This window comes from Arctopsyche grandis, chromosome 12 (assembly GCF_051622035.1).
Source record: "Arctopsyche grandis isolate Sample6627 chromosome 12, ASM5162203v2, whole genome shotgun sequence".
Lineage (NCBI taxonomy): Eukaryota > Metazoa > Arthropoda > Insecta > Trichoptera > Hydropsychidae > Arctopsyche > Arctopsyche grandis.
Window position 1 is genome coordinate 27,370,890 of NC_135366.1, and position 25,088 is coordinate 27,395,977.

The 25,088-nt window shown below is 36.0% G+C and overlaps 1 protein-coding gene across 4 annotated transcripts; it reads left to right on the forward strand.

The window, feature by feature from the left end:
• The first annotated feature begins 11,970 nt into the window (after positions 1-11,970).
• Positions 11,971-24,356, forward strand: Cpsf6 (cleavage and polyadenylation specificity factor subunit 6). Of its 4 annotated transcripts, XM_077443562.1 has the most exons (14): positions 12,015-12,263; positions 16,258-16,482; positions 16,597-16,812; positions 16,902-17,016; positions 17,096-17,242; positions 17,351-17,577; positions 17,652-17,861; positions 17,941-18,130; positions 18,218-18,399; positions 21,435-21,635; positions 21,716-21,921; positions 22,012-22,059; positions 22,137-22,232; positions 22,542-24,323. In XM_077443562.1, the coding sequence occupies exons 1-14, from the start codon at positions 12,204-12,206 to the stop codon at positions 22,762-22,764; spliced, it is 2,346 nt and encodes a 781-aa protein (XP_077299688.1). In that variant the 5' UTR covers positions 12,015-12,203; the 3' UTR covers positions 22,765-24,323. The 4 variants fall into 4 exon arrangements, with proteins under 4 accessions (XP_077299686.1, XP_077299687.1, XP_077299688.1 ...); XM_077443560.1 differs by having other exon boundaries at positions 11,971-12,263; positions 17,096-17,577; positions 22,542-24,356; XM_077443563.1 differs by lacking the exon at positions 22,137-22,232.
• Positions 24,357-25,088: the final 732 nt, after the last annotated feature.

Genomic DNA, 25,088 nt, shown 5'->3' on the forward strand with positions numbered 1-25,088 from the left:
TGTCACCAAAAGTCACTAAAATCTCTTAATTTAATTCTCATATAAAGATAATTTTATATATTATCCCTATTAATTCAATTCGGATTCGTGTAAATACGAGTAAACACTAGTAAGAGCTTTTTGTTCGAAATTTTACCGATTTAAAGTTTACCACACATCCAATTAACCCTTTTAAACGAAATAAAAAAATAGTGTGGCCAGAACACTATCCTAATAAACATGTTTCAATAGAAAAAACTCAATATAATATAGTATTAACAGTGGAAAAAAATCCCAAGTGAAAATACGTAATTTTGACTTTTGATTTGAACTGGACGACTATTTAGAGAGATTTGAAAGCTGAAAAGTACTAAAAATGAAAGATAAAATACCCAACTGTAGATTTCAATATTAATTTTGAACAGAAAATTAACAAATTTTGAGAAATCGACCGAACAACACCAAGATATAGAAAAATCGCGCGATTTAAAAAACACATATATCTCCAAATCTCGAGCCAATCAACACTTTTTATTACCAGATTCGTGTTCACTGGGCATAGATCTATGTATAAGAAAAGTCATATCTCGTCTCTGAAACATTTTTCGTGTCGAACAGTGTTATCATACTAACGAGAACTCGAGTGCCACATATTCCGTATTCGCGATTTTCATGGCAAAAATTGTCTTTTGGGCGATCGCAATGTGCGTAATAATCCAATTACCGATAGATTTACAATTCATCATATTGTTTAATAATATTTTGAGTCATTGAAAGACCTATTACCCACTAGTTTGTTGCTACAATAAATTGCCCAAAAAATCACTGCGGCTATGTTCTATGCATAGCATGAAACCTTATATCCACTTTTTAATTTCTTCGTCGGTCCGTCGGATTTTATGTCCGGAAGGAATCGAGAGTATTTTTCGTTCGAATGAAAGTGTATCTAAAAAGTTAACGTTTGCAAGTAAGTCACTCTATTTGAACTATATACTACATACCTTTATGAATCATAAATAGATAGTTTTTTGATCGTGATAAAATTCGACCGGGAGATTTTGACTGATTTATTTTCTTCTTCTCAGCTTCAGGATCTTAGCAACAGTATTTATTCTACTCGCTCTTACATTGTATGTACATACAAATTGAGTTTGAATATCGACAAACTTCATACTTAGCTCTGAAAATTAGCACATTTAACACTATCCATGTTGTCTTTCATATTTATATGCACTACCTGCTTTATAGTAGTCACCATCAAAAACAATTTCTTCGAACGTCGCTCACGATAACCTATTCACTATTCCAGCTATAGAAGTGCTACGCTCGACCTTGAACGAGCTGAACTTGAATGCACCCATCACTGCATTTGTGCAACGAGACCCACATAAATGCACTTTGAATATTATCCAGCTCATTACGATTGTGTCGCTGTTGCGTTTGTGTCGTGCGATAGATGAACGAGATACGAACGGAACATCCGTCAAGATGTTCAGAATTTATTCAATAGATGCCTAACTAGCTTCCTTTGATGACTTGGGATACGCGCCGAAAGGATTTTATACCTAGAAAAAAATCGATAAAAGAGCGTTGACTTGGATCGTGACGTGTTTTAATCCTTGAATTGTTTAACGGTAAATTGTGCAAATCTCAAGGTATCAAAATGTCTGGAATTTCGGCACGTCCTCTATGAAAGGAGAATATCTAATGCAAAGTTTCGTCACATCTAGCAATATCCCCCATGAGATTTCGACTACTAAACTCTGCTATGAATCGCTTTATGAAAAAAGTAGACAATCGCTTGGCCATTTGTAGATCTTAGATGAACTTCGATTTGTATGCAGACATGCCGCTACGGATCTGAGCTATCGACACGTAACCGTGAGGGTGTGGGAATCGTGTCCCTGTAAATGACAACATTCTTTCTTTTGACATCACAATAAATATGCTAATGTGATCGATTATAATCTAGCTTTGAATACCTGGAAAGTTCCCACCAAAAATTTTTAAAAGAAAGGTGAATTTTGATCGATGAAACAAAGCGAAAAAAAGGGGCAATCTAATTCAAAGTCCTCGACTTTGAACGCGATTTCATAAATGAAAAATGTAAATTTTGATAAAAATAAAAATTTATTCCTTAAGTACAACCACTTACATATTATATTATGATATAATATTTAAAAATGAAACAATTTATTGATAAAGTTTAACTAAAACAAATCAACGAATACAAGATTTCAAATACATTTTCATTTCATTTCAATTTTTATGTGATAATTTAATAGCTTTTATTACATATTGTATTTCAAAGTGCTAATCAACAACTGTCCATAATTATTTTAATTATATTTCAATGTAAATAGTTTCAAAAATGTAATTTAAATCAAATTCCCGCCCGCTACATATGGACATTTCCCCCTTTATTTTGAATAGATAAATACACTTCAATAGTTCCATTTAATGCCGTCTCTCATTCAAAGCATATTTTATAAGCAGTTGTGAGTTTTTTTGAAGCGACTAATGTGCATATAATAATGCATATGCCGTAGTAAACTTGGCAAGGACATTAAGCGTGTCATTTTGGCACAGGATAAAATCAATGATGTATGAACCGTTAAATCAACTACCTACACGTCGTTCAAAATAAAACGTTCCATCGGTTTATCCCAACTACTTTGAATTCGGCTCTCATATCACGTACGAACGTTGCCATCTGCTCGTCATTACGCAAAATAAACAATCCCTAGGATTTTTACCGTTTAATTATTTGAATGCAAATTACAGGTCTTTGACTTCGCATGAACAGATATATGTACTCAGATAAAATAAATTTGTTTTTTTTTTTTGTATTATAATATCGATTGTAATGCAAATTATTCTCGCGCAACTCGTTGCACGCGAAGTGCGTGATATGCAAAACTTACCTTTTGATAAACGAGACCCTAAATCAAAAGGGCCACAAAGGTCAAACATGTTAGCCTTGGGTTCTTGCCTATGGTTGAGAATATACATATGTACCTTTTCTCATTATTCTATGCGATAAATAAGTATAATACCTTTTTAGTAATAAAATATGTCCAAAGAGCGAAGCGAGAAGGTAATACTTTTCTATGGATCGAATCTTCTCTTTAGTTATATCGAATGTTCACTGCCAAGTATCAAATTTCTCCAGGGTGAAAGTTGGTGGTTTCCGCCAAAACAATTCGACGATTTTTATTTTGAGATCGAGTCACCGTTGTAGATGACACAATCTGGTCCAGAATTTGCATTCACGACAGATTGGATCGGATCATTTGACATTCGCTGGGCAAGTACTGCAAAATTCCCTTCCAGGGCACGTTCCATGGCGACCTCGTTCCAGCCGCTTGATTTATAGGTGAATAGCACAATTCGGTCTCTTTAACCCGAAGGGAAGATCGTGCAAGATGCTTACAAATGCATCCTTTTGAAAATCACCGTTGAATTTTTTCGCATAATCAAATTATAGGTAGTGGTGTTGCATAATAAAACTACGAGTAAATGTAGCTCGATTTTTCAGTAATCGTTTGTCAATATATTTTAAATCTCAACAAAAATACCTCACAACATTTTTGATGATTCTTTTGTTTTCTTTCTTTGACCTTCATAATTGATATTGTGTGTTTTCTTTGTTAAGAAAATACATATTTGTTGGGTAATGACGTATTTCGTAAACCCGTTACACATTGTTAAATTTAACAATTTAAACATCATTGCAATGATAAGTAATTTATTAATTGCTTGCAACACATCGTATATTTTGTTGAGCTTGTTTTTTGATAAAAATAAATTCCTTCATTTGTTTCAATTGTTAAATTTATAATTTAACTGAGTTCTTTTCAATAGTATTAACTACATAAATAAATTTGTTTTTATTTACTTTTATTAATTTTGCTCCGGTGTTTTTTATACCTATGCCTATACAATCGTTTAACTATATTCGTTCGTTATCTGAATATATGTAAATATTTTTTATTTTATTTTATTTTATTTTATTTTATTTTATTTATTGAAAAGTCAACAGACAACAGGATGTAGATATGTATAAAAAACAAATAGTAAATATATAATATATGTAACATCCGAGTCCAATAACAGATTTTTACAATATGTATGCATATATAATATATATCGTTTAATTTTAATTAAAAAATAAAAAGTTAATTGGAAATCGAATTTAGAAGCATATCATTGTAAGCACGGACTGTTTTTTGTTATAATTTGACAAGAAACTCATAAATATAATGACAATATCTTTTTGGCAAGGGACGTTTAGTCATCGCCACTTGCATATAATTATAAAACTTCTTCAAATTTTCTTTCAGAGCTATTAAAATAAAATTTATTAAATATAATTATAATTAAAAAATCTATTGAAATATAATTATGAAATAAAAATTTATTTGAAATTAATTTGTTCAGTAATATACATACAAACATATTAACATTAATTAAATGAGGGGAGGTACCAATTTAAAAAAAAATAAAGATAGATATGTACATATGTATAACCAGGGGTGTGCTGGAGCCGGTTCGCTCCAGCTCACACGAGTTGATTGTTGAGATTGTTCAATAGAAAGATTTCAGAGTTAAAATAAAATCTTCCCTCTCGGTTTATTTCTTTTTCTTTTATAATTGTCCAACTTTTACTAAATCTTTATTAAATTTTTATTTTTTTCGATAGACGAGGAGGGAGGAGGAGGTTTTCACAAGTTGAAGTTCAGCAACCGATACTTCTTTTTATTTATTTTAAAAGGAGAGTCGGTTCTTAACAATTTGATAGTACACCCTTGGTTGTTAATATTGTAACGTATACTAAACAGAGCCGCCGAGTAACTGCGATCGGATTAAGACGGGTAGACTTCCTGAGAGACCGTGAGACCGGTGTAAGTGGTTTTAGGGATTAGCAACAAGCTAAGTGCATGAAAGCTAAACAATGATTGCACTTCTCATACCGTGGGAATACATATCCGAATACGTGACTATACAGTAGGTAAGCAGATTAGACGTCCTGAGAGATCTACCCCTTATAAGGCGGTACGTAGGCGATCTCATGTCATTCTGGACGGAGCAGTGACAGTGCGTGTAACTCCTGAATCATCAATAAATGCTGTGAAACGACTGTTGGCCTTTTACTTGGATCCTCCACCCACGCGTACGCAACAATATTATTGTAGGGTTTGAAACTGCGTTATCATATTATGTGTTGGTACAGGTTCAAACAATTTGTTTGATCCCATACTTCTTCCTCTCGTCTTTCAAATAAATTGATTTATTTATTAATTTTTTACATATATACCAGGAAGGCTTTACAGATAACTCCAGTGCGCCTTCCTGGCCAATTACAAACATTGCAGCATTTTTTTTTATTATACAAGTCGCTGAATTACGAGACACTGAAAAACTCGCAAATTAACGAGACATCTATGAATTGTACATACATGTATTTTATTGTGCATTAATCAATCTCAAATAGTGGTGACATAGTAGGTAGGAAGGATATTTAGCCAATTTTACCGGGAACCGTTTCAACAATGAAATCAGAGAAAATTGTCAAATTCTCATAGGAAACCATCGAGCTGAAGTCACAAATATCCAGGTCTGACCAGCAGCACACAGATATACTCAGAAAAATTATTTTCAATCGAGGTTGGCTCTTGGGATCGAACCCGGCGCCTCTCTACGCTAAGCAGAAGCTTAACGACCGAGCTATGCTGCTGGCTAAAGTCGTGTATTAAATCACCCCGTCGTTTTATTCTGTCGCTCTCCATATTATGAAGAAATAGTAACGGTCTGTGAAGTTCGACCATATACCTATACATTAGCCTGCAGTGCGAAATATAATTTTAATGCTGCTGGTCAAACTTGGATATTTGTGACTCCAAGTCGATCGTTTCCTATCAGAGTTTGCCAATTTATCTGATGTCATTTTTGAAGCGGTTCCTCCATCAAATTGGCAAAAACCATGCTACCCACTATGTCACCACTATTTGAATATGATTTCAAAAAATGTATATTATCTCTAATATAGATGTCTCTCTAATTCATATATATAATGTTTGTATTATGTTTATATGTCTGGTCGCAGTGACGCGTTAGTTAAGTATTATATAATCTCACTGTAGTAAATATGTAAAATAAATAAAATAAAAATTACAAGGGTAATTTATTGATTTCACGTCCTTTAAGATTTGACGGATTTCAGTAGGCAGCACATGTAGTGTATTACTCACACACACATTCTCATTCGTAGTTCGACGTTTAACCATAGATATTTAATAATATCTATATCTATGCGTTTAACCAATTGATTATTACATATTGTAAAATTAATAAAGAATATGAATAGCATATAGAGTTGATGAGAGAAGCAGAATTAAAAAAGCAAGTGTCCGTAAATGTGGTGTTATGGTGCGTACGCACCAAGCCATCGAACGGCCCACAGGCCAACTTTTAAAACCAGTAGCGTACAAAATATCGAAATAAAAATTAAATTTAAAAATTGAAATTAAATATCAAAATTAAAACTATTATTATTATATTAAAATTAAATTCAAGTATCAAAATAAAATTATAATCATTATATTAAAATTAAAATTAAATATTGAAAGTTAAAACAGAACATGCACAATTTAAATAAATTTTCGAGATTGACCTAAAATTAGATCATCAACAATCACATACAGGTAATCCTCGACTTTTGTTTGTCGAAGATGTTTTGACTTACGAAGATACGCACTAAAAAAAAAATCAAAGAATTATTATTTTTACTTCCCCGTAATGCGCAGTTACTGAGAATATATCATGTATTAGTATGGGTGATCCAACGATTTTTGCTAACCCGGGGTGTTGTCGGTCACATCAAACGGATTTTTTTATTCTTCAATTGTTTCTCTCGTCGAAATAAATCAAGTAATTAAATCATTTCAGAGGTAAAATTTATCGGATAATGTGTGATTATTAATTTTATTTCGACGAAAGAAAAAAAACCCTTTGACAAATCACCGACATCCGACACCGCGTTTTTTTATGAATTGTTTTTTTTTTATCGATCATCCACGTGGAAATACAGTAACATCTCGTGACGACTTTAACAATATTTTTTTTCGCTCGTAAGCAGAGAAATTATAATATTTCTCTGGTTTTAAATGCGGATCGTCGTAATTCAAAACATTGTTGTAATTCAAAACATCAACGATGATCTAATTTTAGCTCAATCTCGCTCTTTAGCTTGATTTTGATATTTAATTTCAATTTTAAAATTTAATTTTTATTTCGATATTTTGTACGCTACTGCTGGTTAAAAAGTTGGCCCAAAATCGTCGTTGGTTTAGTCCGTAAGCACCATTAGATGAGATGCGAGTCGAGCGTGTTTAAACGTCAAACTTCAAACGTCAAATGTCAAATTACGAATGTGTGCGTGAGTAAAGGCGCTCTTCCACCGAATACGTTGACGCGCACGTATCGTTTTTGCGCATATGAATGCCCAAACGTCGCGTTGACGTAGTATGTTCTGTCGCAGTCATCAGTAGTCACCGGAGCCTGAGGGGGCCGTGTATTGTTCAAAGGTTGTAAATGCATTGTTAAAGGTTTGCCGAACAATGGATAGCACTGTGACTATTCTACATACCTCTAGTCATCAGTCACGATACGTGTGCGTCAAAGTATTCGGTGGAAGAGCGCCTTAAGAGGGCTGTACATCCGAAACCTTAATTTTGTTGCCGTTCCTTTTTTCGATATACACATATATATTGAGTGAATGTATATATTGAGAGAATGCGACAATATATATCAATATATATATTGAGTGAATGCGACAGTTGCGCTTCGAGCAGATAATACGTATTTTAAATCGACAAAATCGAGGTTTCGTATTATCCAATTTCCTCCTCCGAAACTGGACCAATTTTTAAAAAATTTCATCATCGGTATGAGAAAGATATTTTCTATGCAACTGTTTGCGTATTTTTTTTTAAATCGACCGTTAAAAAAGAACGCTGGACTATTTTTGTGGGTGTAAAAAAGAGGCGATTTTATAGATGTTTGGCGGCTCCTAGCTCCTATAAAAAATATCTAATCAAAAAAATAAAACGATAGATGCATCTCAATGTATGGGGAAAGGATGGTGATAGTGTGAATGAAATGTGGGAGATAATGTATCGTAATATAACATATTCTAAAAGTAAATGCGTAAAAACCACAAAAATCATGCATAAGCATAAGCTGAAACCTTGGTTTACCAAGGAAGTAAAGGAAAGCTTAGTTGATAAGAATGTTAGTTATAAAAGATATAAAATTATTAAGGCTATGGATGGAATCCAATTAGAAAAGGCTTGGTTAGAGTATAAAAGAAAGAGGAATAAATGTGTGAATGTTTTACGTAATGCGAAGAGGGATTGGCATGAAAGAAATATTGATGGTGCAAAAAAAGATCCCACAAAAATGTGGCGAATAATTAAAACTTTGATTTCCGGGGGAAAAAATGTTTCTTTGAATGAATTAGAAGTCGAGGGAGTAGTATATAATGATAAAGAGGATATGGTTGAAAGATTGAATGAGTTTTACATCAATAGTGTGAATGATATAGTTAATTCAATACAAACAAGGCATAATAGTGTGAATGATGATATTAATTTGGGTTTAAATAAGTTTGAAAGGTTTAAATTAGTGAAAATGGAGGGATTAAATGGTGTATTGAAGGGCATGAAATCAGTTTCTAGTATGGATGGATTGACTCTAGATATTTTAATCAACACTTGGGACATGGTTGGACCTCAGTTACTGAAATTAATAAATGAATCGTTAGAAGTGGGATCCGTCCCGGATGCATGGAAGGTGTCTACTATTGTACCGGTACCAAAGGTTACGGGCACACATAAAGCCAGTGAAATGAGGCCCATCAATATGTTACCAATTGTTGAGAAGATGCTGGAGGAAATCGTTATGGTTCAATTGAAAGAGTTCATTAGTATAAATGATTGTTTGGTTGTGGAACAGTCTGGATTTAGAGTGAAACATTCAACAGAAACCGCTATCCAATTGGTGGTTTCTGATTGGATGGAGACGATGGATGAATCTAGCATGGTTGTTGGAGCAGTTTTTCTAGATTTTAAGCGAGCGTTCGAGACAGTAGATAGGAATATTTTATTACAAAAATTATATAAGTTAGGAATAAATGGTATAGTATTAAAGTGGCTTCAATCATACTTAAATAATAGAAGGCAAAGAGTAAAAATTGATAAGGTGTTATCCTCTGAATTTGTAACACCTCATGGAGTGCCGCAAGGGTCCAAATTGGGACCCTTATTATTTATATTATATATAAACGATATTGTTAAGGTAATTAAGATGTGTAAAATACATTTGTTTGCAGATGATACATTGATATATATAATTGGAAAGAATGTTGATGTAATGTCTGAGATTTTAAATATAGAATTAAATTATGTGAATGACTGGTTGTGTGAAAATAAATTAAAGTTGAATGTGAATAAAACAAAAATGATGTGGTTGAATGGTAAAAATAAAAATATATTGAATGAAATTAGAATTGATGATAAGTTAATTGAAAAAGTTGAAAATATAAAATACTTAGGTGTATACATAGATTCAGGACTAAATTTTAAAATGCACGCTGACTATATAATAAAAAAAATGGCTAGAAAAGTTGGTGTATTATGTAGATTAAGAAATATTTTAAGTAAAAAAAGTAAAATTTTAGTGTTTAATTCAATTGTCTTGCCACATGTGGTTTATTGTGCCACTGTGCTTAATTTGTTTAGTGGCCAAGATTTAGAAAAAATGCAAAAAATACAGAATAAAGCTATGAGAGCTATTTTGAATGTGAGTAGATTTAAGAGTATTGGAAGTATGTTAGATGAATTAGGATGGATGAGTATTAGAATTAGTCTAAATATTAGTACATTGTCTTTTGTTTATAAGTTAGATCATAAGTTATTACCTAAGTATTTTGATGATTATATAATAAGGAATAGAGATAAACATAGTTTTTATACTAGAAATAAGGACAAACTAGTTGTAAGTAGAGTAAGAAAGAATAAGACGGCTGGGGGTGTTTTTCACAAGGGTGTGCTCATGTATAATGCCCTCCCTGAGTGCGTCAGGTCTGCTAAAAACATGGATGCATTCCTGCGAGGTGCGAAGAGACACCTCTGTGAGGGACAGTACATATAAGTTAATTATAAATTTTAGAGTTAAGTATAATAATTAAGATGTATTTTTTTTTTAAATTAGCTTGATAGCTAAAATATATATAAATAAATAAAATAATGGTGGATATCCATAGCATATTAAAAAATAATTTCTCTAGTGCCATAATTGAGGAAGGGAGAAGTATAATGCGTTTGTATGGACAAGGCGCTGGTGTCCAGCCCTCTTAAGAGTTGCCAACTTAAAACGGTCAAATTTTAAAGAATGCTAAAACGATAAATTTTCCTTTAAAAGGACTTAAATATTGGTAAAAATAGTTATGGACGCGGGAAGGTGTGCTGACCAGGGTCACGGCTCACGGGTCACGGTTTTTATGAAGAATCTGGAGGACCGTTTCGTTCCTTACGTGCTCCTTCTATGAGATCTTTAGTATCCTCCGAGAGTACCACATTTCAAATAACTCTATCCTGCATGTCATTAACAGTATCTTTAGCCACATTATTCGCGGTCCCAAATATCGCCTTCTAAAAACAAACATTGAAAATAGAAGGCAAACGGTGGCTTGGGAAAAAGAAGTTCTCTTGGCTCCGGAACATCAGGTCATGGATGGAACTCAGATTCGAAAAATTGTTTCGGCTTGCCCATGATAGGGAGGAATTCGCACGGGCCATAAACAATGTCTGCCCATGGTAGTCGCCTACGTCCGAATACAGATTCGACATTAGAAGATAGTGTCTGTAAATAGACTAAAATAATAATTAAAGGGATAATATTTGTAAAATAAATTACACGACAAATGTCGAATTAACATCTCTAAAATAGCTCGCACGACAGAATCGGCGTTTGCCCGGCAAATCAAACGTCAAACGGGTTGCCAGTAACAAAAATAAAATTTGCCGTTTCATTGAAATCATGGTTCGGTGATTATTGCTCACAAAGCGCTCGCCCAAAAGTAAAAAAAAAACTATAACGGAACATCTGGCAGCCGAAAAGTCCATCATACTAACAATAAATATCATACTAACGAGAACTCGAGTGCCAAATATTCCGTATTCGCGATTTTCATGACAAAAATGGTCTTTTGGGCGAACGCAATGTGCGTAATAATCCAATTATAACCAGTTACATTTTCACTGGGTAATCCTTTCACTGGGTAATCTTAGCAGTGAACACTTAATTATTTAAGGGTTAGGTTAAGTTAAGTTAGGGTTGGCCCTATTTATTAAAGATTCCTTTTATTTCCCGGGCAGATAAATGGTACCCATAAATTAAAATACGTTCTGGCTCTGTATCTGTGCGAGTATCAGAACGCGCCAACTCTCGGTAACAGACCTGTACGCTGCCCCACCGTCAAAAATTATATGCGAACCAGGCAGTATATGTCGAAGTATTTCATCAGGTAAAAGTCGAGTTAATTCAGGGCACGGCAATACTTAAAGTACTCGCAAAGAGCAACCAATGACAGGAAGGAGCGGGTCGACCGAGCCTAGAGGATCCGCCCTGTCGAGAATTCCGACTTTTAATTATATGCGACTGATTTTGCGAGCAGTTTTCTTGCGACCAACTTTCCTGTGCGACTAATTTTCGTGCGACGGGAGATCCACGCGAGCGATTTTCATACGAGCGGTTATCCTGTTAGTGATATTTATGCGAGCGGTTATCCTGTTAGCGATTCACATTTGACAAGTAGTCACCGAACCATATTCCTACAATAGCATTCGCACATCGATTCCTTTTTATACATTCAACGTGAGACGATTTTACAACGAAGCTAGTAGAATCATAGAGGCGACACTGACGCACAGCACGCAGAGTGCGTGTTCGGGGCATGGACGTAAAAATAGTGTATTAGGGCGTGAGCGGCGAAGCTAGAAGAGAGCAGTGCCGGGTCGTCGGCGCGAGCAGCGGTGGCGGCGGCTGAAGTCAACGGCGGCGATCGCCCGCCGGGAGAAACCGCCATCGCCAAATCCATCTCTACGTCCATTTCCATCTCCATCTCTACGTCGGCATCCAACGCCGCAGACGCAGACGCAGACATGGGCGACAACGTGGACATCGACCTGTACGCGGACGACATCGAGACCGACTTCGCTCAGGTAACACCCCACCCCACACCACCCCACCCCACCCCACCCCACCCCACCCACTCTCCCGCTCCCGCTCCCGCCATTTGCAACTCCTCGCTCGTCATTCTGATGCCGACATCGTCTCGCTTCTCGCTTCTCGCACCTGTCATATGTAAAGCGAAGCCGAGGCGCGAGGACGCGAAGCGGCCGCCCGCCTGACATCGCCATCTTTCAAAATGGCCCCTAGCCGGCTGAAATACGACCATCTCCGTGACTGCTCGTGCGGTGCGTCGTTTTCAATTATCGACTACTATTTTGTTTCGTTTTTGTCTTGCGATTCTGAGCCTAATGCCCTTCTCGTTGGGCATAATTTCGCGTACGCGCCGTTGAAACGATCGAACGCTCGAATTGCCGGTTTTCATTGATATGCTAATTTGGCTCGTATGTACTGTTGTCGTAAGGCTGAAAATTGCTCGTTCATTCTATTTTGTTCGAATGCTTTGATCAAATGAAGAAAGACTCTTATGAAAATTGTATGCCATGATATGTTTTTCTTTATTACAGTTGTTTTTTTCCACATTTCGTTTCAGTTCCAGTGACGATGTAATTTTTGAATAAAACATGTGCTATAGTTTGTTTCAGAGTTAGAATGGAGCTAATACATGTTTTATTTTATTTAAAAAATCAATAACAGAATAGACTGGTGGTTAGCATATAATGCTTTGAACAGAGTGGTCACGGGTTCAGACCTTGAATTTGTGACTCCAGGTCTATCGTTTCCTATCAGAGAGTTTGACATTTTATCTGATTTTCATTGAAACGGTTCAAGTTTTTTTCAAAAATTTCAATTTCAACTTTTCAACAATTTCGAATTTTATAAAATGCTGCAAATTTACAAAATTGATCATAAATGTCTCTGTGGATATGAATTGATGTGTATTTATGTAATTTGTATAGTACTAATAATATTTATATTAAATGTACAATGTTTCTGACGGCGATGAAAGGCGCATTGGGGCTACCTGTTAGGCCTTCCTGGTATAAATTAAAGATTAAAATAAAAATAATATCACAGTGACTTGCCAAGTAGGCCCAATGCGTCATTGTGGTTATAATACATGATTAAAATATATAAAGCATGTAAGAAATATGTATAGTAAAAAAATATTTACTATATAAGTAAAATATGTTCGACCAACTCAACCGACACTGAAGAGATATCCAAGGAATGTGCGCGTTGAAAGTGGGGCCATATGATCTCAGTGATCGAACCGCTCCAATCGAACAGCTCTCGAGAGGGACGAGTTCATGAGCATGTCTGTTCTAGCCCTAATGGACAATAAGATCTCATGTTTTTATTAAAACCCTATAAAATTTTAGAATAGGGGGATTGTGAATCTCTCTCTCTTAATAATTTTATGAAATGCTTCCCAAGAAATAAATCTAAAATGGTAAAACCCCAAATATCCCAAGACAAGACTAAGGAACAGATATGGATAAAATCCAAATGCCTTCAGATATAAAAATCTGAGGAATTTTCTTTGGACTCGTTCCAACATCAGGGAGTAACGATCTTGATATGGTGACCATATAATAGAGCCAAACCCAAGCACACATAGAAACTAATGTACCATATAATAGACGAATGGCCGTGAGTCCTAGAAAATATATCAAAATGTGAATTAGCTAAGCAATTTCGTACGTTCTTTGCCTTTCAATGTGAGAATCATTGGAAAGGTTCTCAGTCAGCTGATGTCTCGGGTACTTTACTTCCCACACGGTGGCAATATTTAAGATTTCGTCCGTCCAAAATGATGGCAGCAAAATCAAGACCTTTACCATAGCAACACCCGCAATTCACTCATATTATAATAACTTCTGCAACATGGCGTTACAAAGGGAGGGCGAGAGAGATATCGACGCCCCGGGCGCACCAGCTTTGAGGGGGTAGCAAAGGCAAAATATATATATTTTTGTTTATTTCTTAGTAATTTTCAGTTCGAAAAGTCCATAAACAAGTTTATGAGTGTTCTTCATAGTCTGTCGAACATGAAGCCCTTCTAGGCTTTAAATTGGAAGCAACAATGTGGCGCCGGATTTGAGCGCGATCTTAAAAGCGGAAGATGTATTTAAGACAATACATCTATACCAGTGGCGTGCGCTGAAATTCTCTCTCTTTTTGTCGTACAGCCTTACTAAATGTGCACGAATGGGATACAAGAGGAACAGCCTGCTCCTCTTGTATCCTGCTCGTGCACATTAAGTAAGGCTGTACGGCAAAAAGAGAGAGAATTTCAGCGCACGCCACTGATCTATACATACATGTATTTTGTGCAAAGACTATCCAACATGCTTTTACTCTTCTCTGTTTTGCGCAACTCTTATCTATCTCGTCCCACACATTTTCCTAATTTCGTCTACCCATTTTACAGGCGATCTTCTTTTTACCCTTTTACACTCTTGGATACTATTCTAGCACTTCTTTTGTCCATTCTTCTAGCTACGTAACCCACTCATTGCCATTTCAATCTCTTCGCTATACCAAAATACCGTTATACTTCTCACCCACTGCTTTCCTCATTATACCAAGCATACAGCGTCCCATACCTCTTTGTGTGCATTGGATTAAAAGTGTAGCAACTTTTTGTTCAATATCCAACTTTCACATCCATACATTATCACTAGCAAAACACATTGATGGAAGATCTTTTTCTTTGGACAAAGTGGCTTTTTTTAATTTAAAAACGGCATTCATTCGTCTCTTTATTTATTCTTCTTTACTACCTAACGTGTCTAATATTTGTCCTAAATATAAATAATTATTGACTTCTTCTATTTTGCTATGCAATTACTATTGAATATTATTATGGTCTACGCTAATTTTTAATCCCACATTCCCTGTCATCCTAATTAATGAATTTGGCGGTAGTCAACCTTCTTAGCCAAATAGTCTACGGCCTAAGTTAGGACGCAAACAAGAGATCTTGTTTTCGACAAGTTTCTCCTTCATTAATTCAAATATGAGAATCACTGTCATTATGTCTTTGTTACTTAGCAAATTATATAAGTCAACAAATATGACAAAAATAGGGAAGGTGGAAAAAAAATACTTACCCTGGGCGTCATTTCCCCTCGCTACGCCACTGTATGGCTGACACATCTTCCTCATATATTGCATCTGACTTTAGTCTGTTTAGGTTTATTTATAAATAGGTTGAACAAGTCAGGAGATATGTACCCACCCTGTCAAAGAAGCGGAATCGGAAGTAGGCATTTCCCCAGCGTACGTTATAATAAATAATAGATACAAAATATGAAAGTAAAATATTTGAGCAGCAACTGTCATAAGAGAATATGAAGAAAAACTCCTCCAAAAATAAATTCACAGTGAGCTAGCGGTTGATTTTCAACAATTTAAAAAAAATAAAAACTCATGTTATTAAAACACCCAAAATAAAATTGTACTACTTTGAACAAAAAAAATTCCAAAAAGAAGTATCTTTTACGTATTTATATACATATGTGTATGTACATATATGAGAGAGGTGATATATAAATAGAAGGGGTCTACGTGACGAGTCAGAATGTTAAATTACAGAAAACGCAAATATCGGAAGGCAAAGATCGAAAATCGAAAGATCTTAAGTCGAAAGATCAAAAAAAAAGGGTGCATGGTAAACGGTACATACTCACTTAATTTGCGCGAGGAGGGTACAACAGGAACAAGAGGAACAGGCTTTTCCTCCCGTATTCTGCGTGCGCACATTAATACGGGAGGAAAAGCCTGTTCCTGTTGTATCCTGCTCGCGCAAATTAAGTGAGTATGTACCGTTTACTATGCACCCTTTTTTTTTTTTATCTTTCGATTTTCGATCTTTGCCTTCCGATATTTGCGTTTTCTGTAATTTAACATTCTGGCTCGTTGGTGCTCGACCGAAATAGAAGTTAGGTTAATTCAACATTGGTGTAAATGTAATATCCGATATATGCGATTGTTCAGGAGTATTGTTTTGATAATTTTCAGGACGAGTTCGGTGGTGAAAATGTCGATCTGTACGATGACGTGCTCGCCGCCCCGCAGGGCAAAACCGACGAGCGAGATATGGCCGAGCACCAACCGTCGCCTCAGAATCACGCACCCGGAGAGACCAACGGTGGTGGCAACTACAACAATTCAAACATTGGCAATCATTCACACCACGGACACATGGGACGGCGACACCAATTGTACGTGGGAAATTTGACATGGGTCAGTATGGGCTATTATGACTCTATTATTACAATTATGTTTAATCGCCCGTTGCAAAGGTCGACTTGCACTCTTTGACCGATTCGCTAAATTTTGCGTTGTGTCTGCTTGCAGTGGACTACCGATCAGGATATTGCGAACGCTGTCGCCGATTTGGGAATAAACGATTTTGCAGACGTGAAGTTTTTCGAAAATCGCGCCAATGGCCAGTCAAAAGGTTTCTGCGTTATTTCGTTGGGCTCCGAGCAATCAATGCGAATGTGTTTGGAGCGGTTGCCTAAGAAGGAATTGCACGGACAAAATTTAGCGGTTACGTTGCCGTCTAAACAAGTAAGAGAATCGTCACAGTTTTTATTAATAATGTAAAAAAACATAAACAAATATGCATTTAAAATTATATTTTTGTTTTCACTAACTAGGCTCTAAATCAGTTTGAAAGTCAATCCAAGACGAGGCCTACACCTCCCGGTCCCAATAATCAGGGAGGACCTAGAGGCTCCCACAACGGACCTCAAGGACCTCACCATCCAGTTGGTGAGTTTTTATTATTATTATTTTGTAATACAATCTGAAGTTGAAATGTATTTTTATAATAATTTTATGTTAATTTTAGATCACTTCTTCGGTCCGAATAATGGTGGAATGGGTCCTGGAGGCGGCATGGGTCCAGGTGGAGGAATGGGACCCGGAGTCGGTATGGGACCTGGGGGAGGAATGGGCCCCGGTGGCGGAATGGGACCAGGTGGTGGAATGGGACCAGGTGGTGGTATGGGTCCAGGAGGTGGAATGGGACCAGGAGGTGGAATGGGACCAGGAGGCGGAATGGGACCAGGAGGCGGAATGGGACCAGGAGGTGGAATGGGACCAGGAGGCGGAATGGGACCAGGAGGCGGAATGGGTCCCGGAGGTAACATGGGCCCGGGTAATAATATGGGTCCTGGCGGTAATATGGGCCCTGGAGGTGGTATGGGTCCCGGAAATAATATGGGAGGCGGCGGGCAACGTATGATGCTGCCTCCACCGCATCAACAGAACATGCGCGGACCTCCTCCTCCACCTCATCATCATCAGGCACAAAGGGGTATTCCCATGCAGGTAATTTTCAAAAACTATACACCGTTTATTATGTACCACCCACCGAGCACAAATTCAATCATATTTTTCTTTAGGGACCTCCGATGCACGGAGGACCGGGTGGACCTGGTCCAGTATCCGGTGCACCACGATTCCAACACCCACCCCAGCAATGGGGACAGGGCAATATGGCTAGACCGGGAGGACCTCCACCGGGAAGTCGCCCACCTGGCCCCGCACCACCTGTACAAAGACCACCTGATCAGCATTCTCATCACCCACATCATCCACAACCTCCACCATACGTAAGCGATTCAAATTCAAACAACACAATATGACTTGCATTGTTTCGGATTTGACTCACAATTTTTTTTTTTTGTATAGTTCCAAGGTGGACCAAATGCAGGCCGTCTTGGCGACCCACGATCAGTTAGGCCAGGCGATTGGGGTGCCCCTCGTGGCCCACCCATGCAACAGCCACCACATCATTTCGGCAATGCTGGTGGTCCACCCCCACAACACATGCAGCCTCAAGGACCTCCAAGAGGACCACCACCTCAACATGTTCCTCCAGGTATTCATTAGACTGCTCGTGCACTCTTCGGTTTTACTGTATCAATGCAATGCACTATGCTATATTTTATCAATGTGACGCTTTCAGGTGTAGGTATCGGAGCACCCGGTCAACCAGCTCCCCACGTGAATCCAGCGTTTTTCCCAGCAGCTGCTGCAGGACCTACTGGAGCTCCTCCACCACAGGTGCCTCCTCAGGCCGCACAGTTGGCGCCACCGCCAGCACAACAGTATCATTCTCATAGACCACAACCATATCAGCGTCCACCTGTTAGTTAAAAAATTTGTATTACACTCGACAACTTCACAATAATTGATATCAAGCATTCTATATTACAATTAGTCGCAATGGGCTGATGGCACTGAGCAACAAAAATTAAATATCAGTGCAACTTCATGAACGCTGAGTTCAAATATGACAATGATTTTTATTGACTTGCTCTCGTTTATGAGATATTAGCGTATAAAAAAATGTAGTTTTTACGTGTTTTTTTTTTTTAGCTTTTGCCGTCTAACTCAAAATCTAGTATTAATGTGCCAAAAGTGAGTACTGGAATCAACAGTCAGACTTTTTTTTATATTGATTGGTTTTTTTTTTTTGCTTTAACCCTTTGGCTGCTACGAGGTTTTTCAATGTCCAAGCAAAAAATGCTAACATTTGTAAGTATTTTGAAAAAAAATAAATATAATATTTTTTTTTACATACTTCGCCGAACGCGCGTAATTTTTATAATTTTTAAGAAGCAGTTGTGGACTCGTGCTCTCTCTTTCTGTCTTGCTTTTACATGCGTGCGTGCGTGCGAAAGAGATACCTACATATATACACTAAATAAGTTTTGACGATTGTTTTGAGTGAATGTGACGAAAGCGAAATAATAGCTCCTCACCGAGGAACTCGACTAATCAGCAGCTCTACTGATTCTGAAAATGAATTTATCGACAATAATCAATTCCCAAGTAATAACTCCTTATATGACATTGACAACGAACCTGAAATTTACTTTGATGATGAACCCGAAATTGAAGAGCTTTTATTTAAAAAATTGATAAATATTTATAAAGCTTGATTGAAAAATAAATATAAATACGTATATAAAAAAAATGTTTCGTGCCACTGATGCGCTAGCGGCTCAAAGAAAGTATTGAAATACGACAATTAATGACGAAAACAACGATCGTAAGTTTTAGTACATTCAGATTATTGAGACTGGAAACCAATCTGTCATAAAAAACTGACCCAATGGATACACAATAGCTTAAGAAATATATTTGTATATACACTATGTCCATATGTTTAAGACCAAAGTGTTTTTGGAGCATATTTTACACAATTTTGGACCAATTTAAAAATATAAACTCAGTTATGTTCAAAAAATACGCATTCATTAAAATAAAAAAAGATATTACAACAATTAATAAACATAAAATTATAAAAAAATAAAAACGTCAAACTGAACTTTTGTCAAAAAACCCACCCTTACTTTTAATCACTGCTGCACGTAGTCTCGGCATTCTATTTATTAAATTTTGAAGTGTGATGGGAGGTATGGACTTACAACTTTCCTGTAGATGATTCCAAAACTTATTTATGGATGTTGAGCGATGGATTCTGGTTCGTCTGTCCAATTCGTCCCACAAAAGTTCTATTGGGTTTAAATCGGGGGATTGAGGAGGCCAGTTCATGATTTTTAAATTATTTTTTCTTCTTGTCGTAAGAAGTCCATGCATAGCTTTGATTTATTTTTTTTGGTCATTATCTTGTTGGAATATAAAATCATGCCCACATAAGTTCCAGCCGCACGGCAAAACTTGTTCTTTTAAAATTTTCAAATACCCTTCTTTTTTTAAAATTCCATCAATTTTGATTAAATTCCCAACTTCAGCTCTTGAGAAACATCCCCATATCATTATGGATCCACCACCATGCTTGATTGTTGGCAGCACACAGTCTGGCATCATTTTTTCTTGGGGAGTGCGCCGGACGTAAACTCGTCTTTTCGAACCGAACAATTCAAACTTCGATTCATCGGAACAAATCACTTTTGACCAATCTTCAATTGACCAATTACGATGCTGAAGAGCCCAAGCTATTCTTTTCGCTTTATTATTTCTTCTTAATAATGGTTTTCTTACTGCTATGCGCCCTCCAAGCTTCGCTTCCATCAGCCGACGTTTAACCGTGGTGACTGATACTTTTTTGAAGGCTGTCTCTTCTATCTCAGAGGCGATTTCTGGTGCCGTTCTCGTTCTATTTCGCTTGCTCAATAATATAATTTGTTGATCCAATGCTTGTGTTGTGATTCTGGGACGTCCTGATTTTGATAAATCCATAATATTTTTAGAATTTTGGAATTTTTTTATCGTCTGTTGTACTGCAGTCTTCGAAATATTCAGATTTTCGGCGATATATCGTTGGGTTTTTTGCTGTTTGTAAAGAGCAATAATGGCTCCTCGAGTTTCCATGGTGAGATTTTTATTTTTTCCCATATTTCTTCAAAAATTTTTGTCCTCTTTATGTATTATAAATTTTTTGCTAATACGACTTCAAAGTCTGACTGATCAGATTAAACTGAACCAAATTCATTTAGGGTTTATTATTTTGAACTGTTTCGATGTCATATCAGCAGGATAAAATAACAAAAAAAGTTCGTAACATAAACTGCGTATAGTAGAGGTGTAGAATTGCAACATGTGTCGATTCGTCACGTGGTGTCTTTTAGCCCATTTTGAACCCTTATATAAAAAAAAAACAACAAACCAATGGGATAATCCCTGCTTTTTTTGCTCAAATTAAATCCAAGGGTGTAGGGAAAATAATGATACCCATTTCTTTGAACTATTTTACGCTAAATTATTTTAATGGACATTAGAAATCGAGTTATAGGTTTGGCCTTAAACATATGGAAGGTAGTGTATATTTAACTTCTAGTTGTATTATATTTTAATTATATTAAAGCAATCAATACAAAAAACATCTGACTGTTGATTCTAATACTCACATTTGTCACAGCTATATACCACATAGATTATGAGATAAAGACTGCAAAAACTGAAAATCTGTAAAAATGTCGCGTTTTTTAAATCAGTGGGCTAAACTTAATACAGATTGATAAGTCTCCACTCTGGTAATAAAAAACGTGATGAATTTTTGTTGCTCAGTGTAATTAGTAACACTCGTAATGCATGTGATCATAACAGTACTTGCTGGTGACAACATGTACATACTACGATAACTTGTTTAAGTTCTCTGCTGGATCGCCAGATAATTTCAATTCTTGACGTATGAATGTTCTTTTGCAATTTAGGGAGCTTATGATGGCAGGGTAGAGGCACCATTGGCAGCCACGCCTCTCATGAGCGACCAAGAATTTGAAGAAGTAATGAGTAGGAATAGAACCGTATCTAGTAGTGCTATAGCTAGGGCTGTTTCCGATGCTGCTGCTGGAGAATACGCTAGTGCGATCGAAACTCTCGTAACGGCGATTTCTCTTATCAAACAAAGCAAGGTAATGTTAATTATGTAATCAATAAATTCCGGTTGATTTTAAATATTTGTTTTATTGACTTTTTTGTTTTGTTATCTTAGGTAGCTAATGATGATCGATGCAAAATTTTAATCTCATCTCTTCAAGACACTCTGCTAGGTGTGGAAACTAAAAGCTACGGATCGTCGTCTCGTCGTGATAGGTCTCGCTCTCGTGATAGAGTTCATCGTCGCACTGCTCGTAGGGAACGATCTTCGTCTCGTTACCGAGACCGTAGCCGCGAACGCGACAGGGAAGACAGAGAGCGGTATTTCCAGATTTTTCCAAATCATATTTTTTTTCTTGAATGAAGTGTGTGCGAGAATTGATTGCTATTGAAACTTTATCTCTATTTTAGGTATCGAGAACGGTCCAGGGATCGCGACCGCGAACGTGAAAGGGACGCGTAAGTATTAATTGTATTATGTTTTGTAGTGATTTCTCTCCAAAGAATATGAATAAAGTAAAATTTTTTGTTGGTAGATATTATCGTGATGGTTATCGTGAACGCGAAAGAGAAAGGTCACGCTCCCGCGGGGATCGAACTGATCATTACAGAGCTCATAGTCGCGAAGAAAGGTAGCTCACTTTTATGTTTCATTGCAACTTCGACTATATTTCGCAAAAATTTAGTTGGCAGAAAGTGCATGTTCGTAGCCCCGACATCTATCACGTATCTTTACAATCAAAATGAGGTTCTAACCACGTAATTTATTATTAGAGGCTACTCCGATACTAACTCTTATTGTACAATTCAATTCTTTAGCGAACCAAACACTTCGACTATAGAAAGTGTTTGTTGAGCTCGGAATTGATTCTATTTTAATTACAAGCTTTTTTTTTAGTTTTAAATTTGACGCTCACCGGTTTTCTTTGTTGTATTTTCAGACCCCGCAAATCGCCCGTGGAATCAGGCGTCGGAGGCGATTCGGCTCCCGTGGCCGATTCCGTTTCTAAATCACGATCTGGAGCTGCATCTTCAGGTGGTGGCGGCAACAGCGCTAGTGGCTATTACGAAGATCGGTACAGGGACAGAGGAAGTGGACGCGAGCGGGAAAGGGAGGTCCCAGCAGAGAGGGACAGGGATAGAGAACATCGATCCAGACATTAATTACATTAGTATCCTCGAAACTTGGCGAGACATAAATTTGCATTTCAAATATTACATGTTAAGATAATGTAATAATAATTTATCTCTTGTGACACATTCATTATATAATACCTTTCTATTTTGTAAGTACCTTTAAAGAAAATGTACCCGACGACTGTAAAGTTCTGTATTATCGCGGCAATGTGCCCATTCGGGGAATTTGTGTGTGTTTAAATGTATTGACCGGAACGATTGGGGTAATAATGTTGTACACTAAAATAAAAATACAATAGACTGACTTCTATTGTAAACGTTGACGATTCATGTATAATGTCATACTTGATGCCTTTCTCTCTCATGTTCATCGTAGTTATTGAAGTTATTAAATTCTATGAAGGTGTGGTGTCGAAAAAAATTTTTGAATACTGTTATTTGTGATTGAAGTTGGAAGGCTGTAAAACATGAAATCATATATGTATGTATGTGTATATCGGTCCTCGGAGCGCAATAGTGATATTTTAAAGATATTTAAATATAAACATAATTGTACTAGGAGCAAAACTGTGCTAATTTACTCGAAGTGTGTGCGCCATTGCGCTCTCCGAGGATCCGATATTGAAATTGGATAAAAATTTTCAATTGCCGATAGTGCACTCTGGATGCAAAATTATCTGTTTTTAAATTGGTTCTCACGCAAAACATTGTAAAACTTTCAACGTATTATCTGTGTATTGTATAGAATATGTCTGTGAATTTTAAGTTGGATCAAGAAACAACATTATCAGTGTCTGATGTATACTTTTTCTTTTTTTTTATCTTAAGAAACTTTCAATTTTTTAATATTACACGTTTCTATGTATGCTTAAGAATCCATCATACCTGGTATGATTGAATAGTGTTTTTTGCATATGTGACTTTTGTAAATCACGAATTTTGTCTGAAAGAAATTTCATTTTCAGTGTACATATATAATACATGAATTTTCCGCATAGCTGGGCAGAAAAATGCGCGATTGCTGTTAGTCATGCAGATAAAAATCCACATTTCGCCTACTGTTCAGTTGTACGGAATGAATTATGTCACGATATTTGCTCGGATTTAATCTAATACACGTGTTGTATTTTTTTTTTTATTCTTTCACATTATATAATACATCCTCGGCGTGTTTTAGATGTGTACTAAATTCTACACCAAAAATCTGTTCCTTTAAATTATAATAATTTTACAAATGTAGTTAACGAATCTGGTCGTGTTTTAAGTTAGTATGTATTATTTTATTTTTCAATTCAAATGCTTCTAGGTACAAGAACAGACGTATGACGTCGAAGTTTGTCAACGATTGTGCTTATTTTTTTTTTTTTGTTAGTGCAGTTTTATACAAAAGGTTCTGTTTTGGCAGTCGTATCTCGAAACATCTCATTTGATAAATCTCAATGACTTTTCTTTTAAAACTGTACTGTATCTTGATTTCGTTTGCATGGAAGAAGTATAGATATTTTTAGGAATACATGTACTATTTTGTGTCATCATTCTTTTTTTGACATTTTAAAACTTGAATATTTTGTATGTTATTATGAGTGCCCATCAAAATGAAAATGTATCGTTTGTTTTTTATTTTATTTTTTATTAATTTGAAAGTTTGAATTGTATTCGTTCTTTTTTAAATGACATTTGTGAAGTATTTTTAGGCTTTTTTTATTTACAGCTGAAGCGTTTTCAGATTCGAATTGTAATAGAGTTAATTATTTACACCACGTAAAAATCCACGGTTGAGTGGTACACATGTGTATGCAAAATAGAAATGTTTGGGCTTTTGTTTTTAGTATGAATAGTAACTTAGTGGTAAGAATTTCACACTGATTCAAAGATTCTAACTGTATTTGTATTTACATTGTAATTTTATGTTGATTATGAAATGTTTTCGCCGATTTCACAATTTGTATTCTTCGTAAGTCGTTTTTAAGATCTCGACACGTTTGCCGCTCATCGAATGAAGAGAAGAAAGAATACGAGGAAAACAATGAAGAATATATTGTAATTTTATTATATAATATATATATATATATATAAATATATATCATGTGAAATTAGAAAGTAAAGTTTTATGTTCATAAAAATATTCATTGTATTTTACTGTTGTATTTATTTTTTATTTGATTCTTGACCATTTACCTTATACCAATTTTTGATTAGGTATATATCCTGTTCCAAGCGTCTTTATAAATATTTCATTTGCAATTTTGTAAACCAAAACAAAAAAAATTATAAATCTATATATATTTTTTTTATATAATAATTCATACTCATATGTTCTGACTAATTGATTCGTTTTTTAAATTATTTGT